Genomic DNA, 10,121 nt, shown 5'->3' with positions numbered 1-10,121 from the left:
TCTCTACTCCTAGGAAAATAATGAATGTAATATATTTTTGCTGAAATGTATTTTTTGGGGAAAATCAATCTATGATAATACAGTGCACTCCTGGGTGATCATAGCTCATCTTTGTGAAAATCAAAATTGAAGGCCTAATTATTTTAACCACTATGTAAATCCACTAATTACCCTAAAATGCACTACCTGCAGTGTCTTACTGGTGAAAAGAAATAGCATTTTAAAATAAAAATAAATCAGAGACAGGCTTTGCTTTATTGTTATGTCTGTCTTAGTTATAAGCCAGTCAAAAAGCTCTACTTATGTTCTAGTGCTTTCACTCATGTCCCATATACAGGCATTTCATAATTATTCATTATATAAATTATGTATTCATAAGCATCTCTACAGCCTATCCTTCTGATAGTACAAAGTGCTCTCCTGGATTATTTTGCCAAGATTCCAAACCCTAAGACGAAAGACAGGTTGAGTCTCCCTGTCAGCCTCAAGTTTGTGTGTGTGTCAATATATTGGTGGAATTTGGAAACATATTTCTTTATGAAAACACATAGAATGATTTAAACCCTCCTTTTCCTTGCACTTTTTTGCTGTAACCTAACACCCAAATATTGTCTGTTTCCCTACCAGCCTAGGCTAAGATTTTCAAAAGGGTTATGTTGCTAAATCTATATTTAGCGATCCAAATCAGTGACCTGATTTTCAAAAATGCTGAGCATCCTGGGGTTCTCTTTGACATCAGTGGGAGCTATTGGGTGTTCAGCACTTAAAAAAATCAGGTCACTGAATTAAGTGCCTAAATATGGCTTCAGAAGCATAGCTCTAAGCACCCAGTTTTGAAAATTGTGACCCTGAGCCTAGATTATACTGAATGAGGCAACATTTCTTTTGGAGAGAAAAAAGTGCTCAGCATGGGGCTGATTCCACGTAGCATAGGGAGGTTTTTTGCGTGATGGCACATGATCATGATATACTGCAGATAGGAAAAGGTGGCCCCAAGTATTGCTTTGCTTTCCTTACTCTGAGCACACACCTGCCTTGTTCCCTATGCACCTCTCATTTGCACCATGGCTTCTGGGTGGAAGTGCTGTGATGATGATGGAGAATAGCTGGGGCCATGGGCAAGCATCTTTATGGTGTGTGCGTGCGTGCATGCGTGCGCGGGGGGGTGTTTCTAAATTTTTGTACTCAAGCTTATACTGTAGTAATTAAAATGCCGAATAATATATATGAAGGCAGATACGGCAAACAATTTTCTGGAATTTTGCATAATAATTGAATGTAAAATAGCATTGTCTGTAACAATTATGGAGGCACTGGCAGTGATTCTATAGTTAAAGCTGAATTGTCCATGGAATGGGGACATTTTTTCTTTATATGTAAGTGGTCTTTCACTGTGAAATTTGATATAATGTATATTTTATATAGGGTCAAAACTGCGTATTACAGAACTGTATCTGACTTTACTTGTTTAGTGCACTGTATTTGGGAGCATTCAAAATATGTTGTGGCATAACATATACTGTTTGCAATCTATGCTTTTGATTTACACCTAATTAATATTTCTGACATCATTAGTATTGTTATTTATCACTCTTATGAAGTATCAGTGAAAAGTGCTTAATTTGTAATACTACAATCTATCCAAGGTATTTGTTATCTCTATCTTTAATGTGTTTCTCCTCATAACATTCAGCTGGGTAGGGAAATGCAATTATTCCCATTTTGCAGATAGAGAATGGAGATGCAGAGAGATTAAGTACCTTGCTAAATGTCACACAAGAAGCCTATTGCCAAACAGGGGACTGAATCCACAAGTGCCAGGCCAGCACCCTCCCCACTGGACCATCCTTCCTCTCATGAGTCATCTAATATGTGTAATGTCTTGTTCTAAGGATGGAACTTTTCTCCATATTGTTTCTTAACCTTTATAGCTTACTTTGTATTCTGTCCTTTAGATTGCATAATAATTTGTGGCCATGGTGTGTGATGCTATAATAAAGAGATTCCCATTTTCTATTGTCTGCTTTATCATGTTGTGGGTTTCCACCTATCTACCCAGTGCCTCATAGACTTTAAGGTCAGAAGGGACCATCATGATCACCTAGTGTGACCTCCTGCATGTTGCAGGCCACAGAACTTCATGCATCCACTCCTGTAATGGACTCATAACCTCTGGCTGAGTTACTGAAGTCCTCAAATCATGATTTATAGACTTCAAGTTATAAAAAATTCACCATGTATACTAGTTTAAATCTGCAAGTGATGCCTGCCACATGCAATCCCCCCACCCCAGGCCTCTGCCAATCTGACCAGGGGGAAAATTCCTTCCTGACCCCAAATATGGTGATGAGTTAGACCCCTGAACATCTAGGCAAGACCGTGCAGCCCGACATCCAGAAAATAATTCTCTGTAGTAACTCAGAGCCCTCCCCATCTAGTTCATATCACCAGCCTTTGGAGATATTTGCTGCTAGCCATCACAGATCAACTACATGCCATTGTCGGCAGTCTCATCATACCATCCCCTCCATAAACGTATCCAGCTGCGTCTTGAAGTCAGTTAGCTTTTTGGCCCCTCTGCTCCCTTTCTTCAGTTACTGTGAGATTTAATCCTTTTTGTTGTCATATTGTTTTCTATATAGCAGCATGACATACAGGTTACCAGTTCTAGCTTTTGTTTTAGTAGACCACATCTGAGCATTCTTTTCTGTGCTATTAGAAACTGAGCACTGCCCTTTTTTAACAGAAGGTGAAGGAATGGGTTAAAACAACTCAGATAAAAAATCATACATATTTTGGCTAGGTATTAATCTCATTTGGAAGAAGAGAGTCACTAATACTCAATACATTTTGAAGCAGTTTTTAAAATCTGCCCCATAATTATGAGATTTTTTTCAACACATTTCAAATTTCTGCCTACAAATATTCTAAAATTTCCCTCATCCACAGTGTCATAGCTTGAGAATTTCCCACCAGTAAATCCCACACAAGCATGACAAAATCCTGAACGAGCCTCAAAAGAATTCTAAAACTGGTACCAAATAATCACAAACGGAAATGATGTATTTAAAGCAGTAGCTATCAAGCTTTTGCACTTGGAGAATCACAGAAGTGATTACATTATTTTTTTAAAATTGCCTCCCCCCCCGGGGACAGCTGCCAAAATGTTGTCAAGGAGTCCTATGCCACCATTTTCCAATGTGGAACCAATGGCTTTAAAATGGATCTTCAACCAGTTTTCTCTTTAACGAGACTGGGGTGTTTTCTCTGACAAAAATTCTGTCAGTTCGCTTGTTGCCAAGGGGAGCTCTCTGGGCTTTTGGAAGGGCTACAAAGCAGTGGCAGGAGCAATGACAGTCCTGAATTTAAGAGGGCATTATGGGAGAATAGTAAGTATCAGGAAGGGAAGGAAGAGAGTTTGAGGAAACTTTGTGCTAGGGAGAAAGAAGGAGAGCCTGAGGGGATTTCTGCAAAGGGGGTGAAATGATTGAGAGTCGGGAGGAAGCAAGGGGATCAGATGGGGGTGGGAGAAGGGGGTGGAGTGATGGGGGGTGGGAGGGAGGAAGGAGATCCGATGGGGGTGGGGAAGAGGTGATTGGGGGAGGGAGGGAGGAAGGGGATTGGATGGGGGTCAAGGAGAGGTGACGGGGGGGAGGGAAGAAGGGGATCTGATGGGGGTCGGGGAGAGGTGACTGGGGGAGGAAGGAAGGGATCTGATGAGGTAGGAGAAGAGGATGAAGTGGGGGAGGGAGGAAGGGGATCTGATGGGGTAGGAGAGGAGGGTGAAGCAGGGAAGGAAGGAAGGGGATCGGTTGGGGATTGGAAAGAGGTGACTCGGAGAGGAAGGAAGGGATCTGATGGGGTAGGAGAGGAGGGTGAAGCGGGGGAGGAAGGAAGGGGATCGGATGGGGATTGGGGTGAGGTGACTCAGAGAGGAAGGAAGGGATCTGATGGGGGAGGAGAGGAGGGTGAAGCAGGGGAGGAAGGAAGGGGATCGGGTGGGGAAGAGGTGACTGGAGGAGGAAGGAAGGGATCTGATGGGATAGGAGAAGAGGATGAAGCGGGGAAGGAAGGAAGGGGATCGGTTGGGGATTGGAGAGAGGTGACTTGGAGAGGAAGGAAGGGATCTGATGGGGGAGGAGAGGAGGGTGAAGCAGGGGAGGAAGGAAGGGGATCGGATGGGGGTGGGGAAGAGGTGACTGGAGGAGGAAGGAAGGGATCTGATGGGGTAGGAGAAGAGGATGAAGCGGGGGAGGGAGGAAGGGGATCTGATGGGGGTGGGGAAGAGGTGACTGGAGGAGGAAGGAAGGGATCTGATGGGATAGGAGAGGAGGGTGAAGCAGGGAAGGAAGGAAGGGGATCGGTTGGGGATTGGAGAGAGGTGACTTGGAGAGGAAGGAAGGGATCTGATGGGGTAGGAGAAGAGGATGAAGCAGGGGAGGAAGGAAGGGGATCGGATGGGGGTGGGGAAGAGGTGACTGGAGGAGGAAGGAAGGGATCTGATGGGATAGGAGAAGAGGATGAAGCGGGGGAGGAAGGGGATCTGGCGCGGGGCAGACTCAGAGTGGAAGGATCTGAGCGACCGGAGGGGATGTGAGGTCTGCGAGTCGCGGGCAGGAGGCCATTGAGGACGGAGAGCCTGGGGGAGACCAAGGCGGGTTGTTCGCCCCGCCTCCTCCGGCCGGGCTGCCCAGATGGCGGCCCCGTGGCGTGCCCCGCTCGGGCGGTTGCCGGGGAAACCAGTCTATGCCCGGGGCCCGGCGTGCCCCTTGCCTGCGGGGATGGGGATCACAATCCCCGCGGATCACGTCAGCCCCATGCCGGGAGGGGAGGGGAGAGGAGAGGGGGCCGGCTCGGGACAGCTGCGGGATCCGGGGGTGGGGGCCGGGCCGGGCAGCCTGGGGACGCTATGAATTAGGAGGCCTGGGGAGCAGCCCCGGCTGGTGCCTGGTACTGCTCAGGAGCCCAGACCGCGTCTGTGACTAGCCCCCACCGCTGCCCTGGCTGGGGGCTGGGCGATTGTGTGTATTAGTCTCACCTGCCCCTGCCAGCCCGCCTTCCCCCGGGACCATGGTGCCATCGCCGCGGCCCCGGGCCAGCTACAGCCTGACGGGGGTGACCCCGGCCAGCACGGTGCTGGTGTACCGCAACGGGGACCCCTTCTACTCGGGCAGGAAGTTCGTGATCCACCATCGCCACGTGAGGACTTTCGAGGCGCTGATAGCCCAGCTGAATGAAGGGGTGGAGGTGCCCTTTGGGGTGAGGACTCTGTACACCCCCCAGGAAGGGCACCGCATCCGCAACTTGTCCGAAATAAAGCAGGGCGGGAAATACGTGGCCGCTGGGCGGGAAAGGTTTAAAAAACTGGAGTAAGTATGAAAAACCGGCTCAGCATTTAAATTTTGCAAAAATCTTTTATTATTACCATAGTTCCTAGAAAACCTAATAGAGATCGAGGTCCATTGCATTAGGTGCTGTACAATTACATAATACGAGATAGTACCCCAAAAGCTACCTTTTAAATAGACAAAACCAACAAAGGGTGAAAGGGCCTGACACACTGTTACCTAAGATTACATAGTAAATCTATGGCCAAACACGAATGGAGTCCTACACCACTGCCGTCCATACCCACTGGAGTACATTGTCAAACTGAAGCCAATAGAAGTGTTTCCAAAAGTTAAAAATGAAAAAAATTATATCTAATGGAAATAGTTGGTTTTTAAACAATTCTACAGTTTCTCTGCAGAGTTTGCAATCAAAATGTTGCTGCACTAAGAACCTGAAACTGACTGAATAAATGTGAAACTGACTACATTGAGTTTTACTTGTCCAAGCTAAGAAAAATGCAAAAAGCAAACAAAGTATAAATAGTGAAAAGTAATTTGTCTTGTTAAAATGTTAACTTGTTATGATTACATATAATTATCCATTTCTTTACCCATCTGTAAAGTGTCCCATCTAGTGATGATAGTTTCAAAGCAGGTGGTGCCAACTCTTAGGCCTTGTCTTCAGCAGGAACAAAGGTGTGTTTTTTATTTAACTAATGCACAGTAAAATCCTAGTGAAGAGAGGGCAATTTGTAAGTTTAACATGAGTTAATGTGTTAAAGGTCAATTAAGCTTAAAGAGAATCTCCAGTAAGACAATAAGGACAAAGTTTGGATTTTACCCCAATGAGAGCAGTGGTACTGACAGGAATCGGTAAATTACAATAGGAAGGGCCATCTTGCAGATACTACATATTCTAGGACAGGGATAGGCAATCTATGGCATATGTGCCGAAGACAGCACGCAAGCTGATTTTCAGTGGCACTTACACTGATCAGGTTCTGGCTACCGGTCCGGGAGCTCTGCATTTTAATTTAATTTTAAATTAAGTATCTTAAACATTTTAAAATCTTATTTACTTTACATATAACAATAGTTTATTTATATATTATAGACTTATAGAAAGAGCCCTTCTAAAAACGTTAAAATGTATTACTGGCACATGAAACCTTGAATTAGAGTGAATAAATGAAGACTTGGCACATCACTGCTGAAAGGTTGCTGACCCCTGTTCTAGGATTTTATATTGAACTTGAATGGAAATGATGGAGTTGTGATTCCAGATGTTCAAACAACTCCACTGCCTCTGCTATGTTTCATAGTTTTGCCAAGGAAGAACAGAGTGAAATTAACAAGATTCCAGTCAGCTTCAGTGAAAAACTGTAGGCAGCACAATTTCATGCACCAGCTGTGGTTGCTGCTGCTGGTTGGGGAAACTGGAAGTTATTCCTGAGTAGATTTGGGCTGGTTGAATGCTGCAAAGCAAGTGTTGAAGAACATTTATTTGAATTCTGAATTACTGTTTGATTAGACTGTGTTTATGGCCTTCATTGTGCTTTTTAAAAAACATTTGTGAATTTTTTTTTTTTTTTTTTTTTTGCAGAAACTCATAGAGAATAGGTTTAGTCTGTATGAATACCCATATATGCCTGGGTATTTGTGCATGATTAAAATTTCGTTATTGTTTGTTGTTCCAACAGCAAGTAATTGAAAGGGACATAACTGAGCACTACTGATTATTTTCCCCCTGTATTTTGAACATGAAACTGAAATTCAAATAGTTGAACAGAAATCAATTTATATAGTTTCTTATGAAGCCAAAAGCTCTGATGTTGACACAGTTCTGGAAAGAGTGTAAGATAACTGCTGCTATAGTGCCATCAGTGGGCCCATGAACATTTTTGTTTATTCCAAATAACAGCTGCTTTTTGAACAAAACTTGGCATTGGAATCCATATGGGATTTTATAACAGTTTTAAAATAGAGTAGTTCAAATTTAGGGCTCAATCCTACAAGCTGCTGAAGAATCTTCCGGAGAGGTGTTGTGCATTCTCAGTGCTGACTCAAGATCATGGAGAGGGTCTTCGCAGGATACTCAATAACTCAGCAATGTTCCTTTAAACTTACAATATCAGCATCTTAAAAAATAAAAAGCTTCCAGAGCCTCAAATAATATTGAAGCCCCATTGTGCTTTGTGTGTGTATGTGTACAGTGATAAGATAGACGAAGTCTGGAAAGAGGGGAGTATTATTTCCTCTTTACAGATCGGAAGCGAATTTCCAAAGAGTAAATGACTTGCCAACAAGTCTGTTGGAGCACCAAGGAATAAATCTAAATATGCTGAGTCCCAGTCCAGTGCCTAAATCACTACCTCATCCTTCCAATTTATAAAATATAGTAAAACTGACCAAAATCTGCAATATTTTGTCACTAATTAGGGGTGTTACAACTAGGCTAAAATGTTTTATGAAACAACTAATCTATTGAAACAGATATATATATTTTGTCTAATTTTCCTTTTTTCCCCCTTCCTGCAGTTATATTCATATAAGCATTAAAAAACCACAAAGACGAAAGAAGGTTGTGGTGGTAAGTATATAACTCTTAAAACTACCCTTTTAACATATCATCAGAAGTTAGGCCATTAATTGGCCATATCTTTGCTTCTTTCATAAGGAAAATTTGGAAGCCAAAAGAAAAAAAAGAAAAAGATTGCACTCCAATACTCTTTAATCACTGGACGTGTCCTTGAAATCTCTCTCTCCACCAATTTCTCCAACAATTAACACCATACAGTATATATATATGTGTTTCTCTAAACAAAGGTTCACTATTGTAATGATTATTCTTTTATATCCAATATTTACATGGCAAGGATTGGTAAACCTGTTAAAGCTTTCTAAATAAATAAATAGTTAATAAAATATTTCATTTGCAATGTTATAGTAGAATATCATGTACAGTCATGACACTCACATGAAGAACAAGACATGTGCCTGAAATTAATTGTCCCAAATTTTAAATTCCTCCAGTTATCTTTGAGATACACATCACACTTTAAGTTTGTCATGGTTTTCTTGTCTGTCATGGCTTTCTTGTCATGGCTTTAAGTACACTGCCTTGTTAATTAGATCAGCTTGCTGAGACCGTAGCTGCTGCAAGCTCCCTCCGTCCTGAGCCTTAGTGTGTTCCCCGTGCTCTATGGAAGATGGTGGGGGAGGAGGACACCCTAACATTAGTCTCCCCTTCCTTTCCTCCCCCCCCACAGCAAGCAGGAGTCTCAGAGAGCAGCTCCAAGGCAGAGGCCAGGAGCACCACATGGCAGTGGGGGGAGCAGCTGCTATTGCTAGCCTGCTGGGCAGCTGCTGCACAGGGAACTTAGAGGGAGCGGGGAGCTGACGGGGGGCTTCCAGTCCACCCTGGTTCCAAGCTCCCACCAGCTAGCTGCATGGGCTGCTCTTCCTGCAAGCGGTAGACAAAGCAGGCGGCTGTTAAACCACATTAGAAGCGAGCATTACACAACTGTAAATGAGCATGTTCCCTAATTGATCAGCAATGTAACAACGAAACAACGTTAACTGGGACAACTTTAAGTGAAGAGTTACTGTACATCATGTAATGTGAGACAGCTAAAAAATGACAAGTTTTTAAAGCTTTATATACCAATGCTAAAAGTCTAAATAATAAGATGGGTGAACTAGAGAGCCTCATATTAAATGAGGATATTGATATAATAGGCATCATAGAAACTTGGTGGAATGAGGATAGTCAACGGGACACAGTAATACCAGGGTACAAAATATATCTGACAGACAGAACAGGTTGTGCTGGTGTGGGAGTGACACTATATATGAAAGAAAGTGTAGAATCAAATGAAGTAAAAATCTTAAATGAACCAAACTATACCATAGACTCTCTATGGATAGTAATTCCATGCTCATATAATAAGAATATAGCATTAGGGATATATTACCGACCACCTGACCAGGATGGTGATAGTGACTGTGAAATGCTCGGGGAGATTAGAAAGGCTGTTAAAATAAAAAACTCAATAATAATGGGGGATTTCAACTATCCCTATATTGACTGAGTACATATCACTGCAGGATGGGATGCAGAGATAAAGTTTCTTGACACCTTAAATTATTGCTTCTTGGAGCAGCTAGTCCTGGAACCCACAAGAGGAGAGGCAATTCTTGAGTTAGTCCTAAGTGGAGCACAGGATCTGGTCCATGAGATCAGTATAGCTGAACCGTTTGGTAATAGTGACCATAAGATACTGTATATACTCGTTCATTAGCCTGTTCGTTTATAAGCCGACCCCCCAAGATGGTTAGGTAAAAATAGCAAAAAACGTATGACCCTTTCATAAGCCTACCCTGTATTTCAGGGGTTGGCAAACTGACTTCTGGCCGTCAGGGTGAGCCTCTGGCGTGTCTAGACGTTTTGCTTACTTGGAGCATCTGCAGTCATGGAGCCCCTCAGCACCCTGTGGCTGCGGTTCGCTGTTCCCAGCCAGTGGGAGCTGCTGGAAGTGATGCCACTTCCCGCAGCTCCCATTGACTGGGAATGGCGAACCGCGGCCACAGGGAGCTGAGGGGCTCCATGCCTGCAGACGCTCCAGGTAAACAAAATGACAGTGTATTAGATATTCAATTCAATGATTCCATAGAGTTTAAAATCATCAAATCTTGGTGTAGACCCGTTTATAAGCCAACCACCGCTCTTTGATGTGTCACTTTTTTACCAAAAATATTCAGCTTATGAACGAGTATATACGGTAATTAAAT

General features: G+C 43.3%; 1 protein-coding gene across 7 annotated transcripts in view; it reads left to right on the top strand.

The window, feature by feature from the left end:
• The first annotated feature begins 4,941 nt into the window (after positions 1-4,941).
• Positions 4,942-10,121, top strand: part of DCDC2C (doublecortin domain containing 2C) — a 121,495-nt gene continuing 116,315 nt past the window's right edge. For all 7 annotated transcript variants that reach the window (XR_003999321.1, XR_003999322.1, XM_030554200.1 and 4 more), the window contains exons 1-2: positions 4,942-5,369; positions 7,869-7,920. Coding sequence is in view for 5 of the 7 variants with exons in the window: in XM_030554200.1 (XP_030410060.1) it covers positions 5,071-5,369; positions 7,869-7,920 (351 nt within the window). In the remaining 2 variants the exon portion in view is untranslated. The remainder of the gene's footprint in view (positions 5,370-7,868; positions 7,921-10,121) is intronic.

This window comes from Gopherus evgoodei, chromosome 3 (genome assembly GCF_007399415.2).
Source record: "Gopherus evgoodei ecotype Sinaloan lineage chromosome 3, rGopEvg1_v1.p, whole genome shotgun sequence".
NCBI lineage: Eukaryota > Metazoa > Chordata > Testudines > Testudinidae > Gopherus > Gopherus evgoodei.
This window is presented reverse-complemented; position numbering and strand designations above follow the sequence as displayed.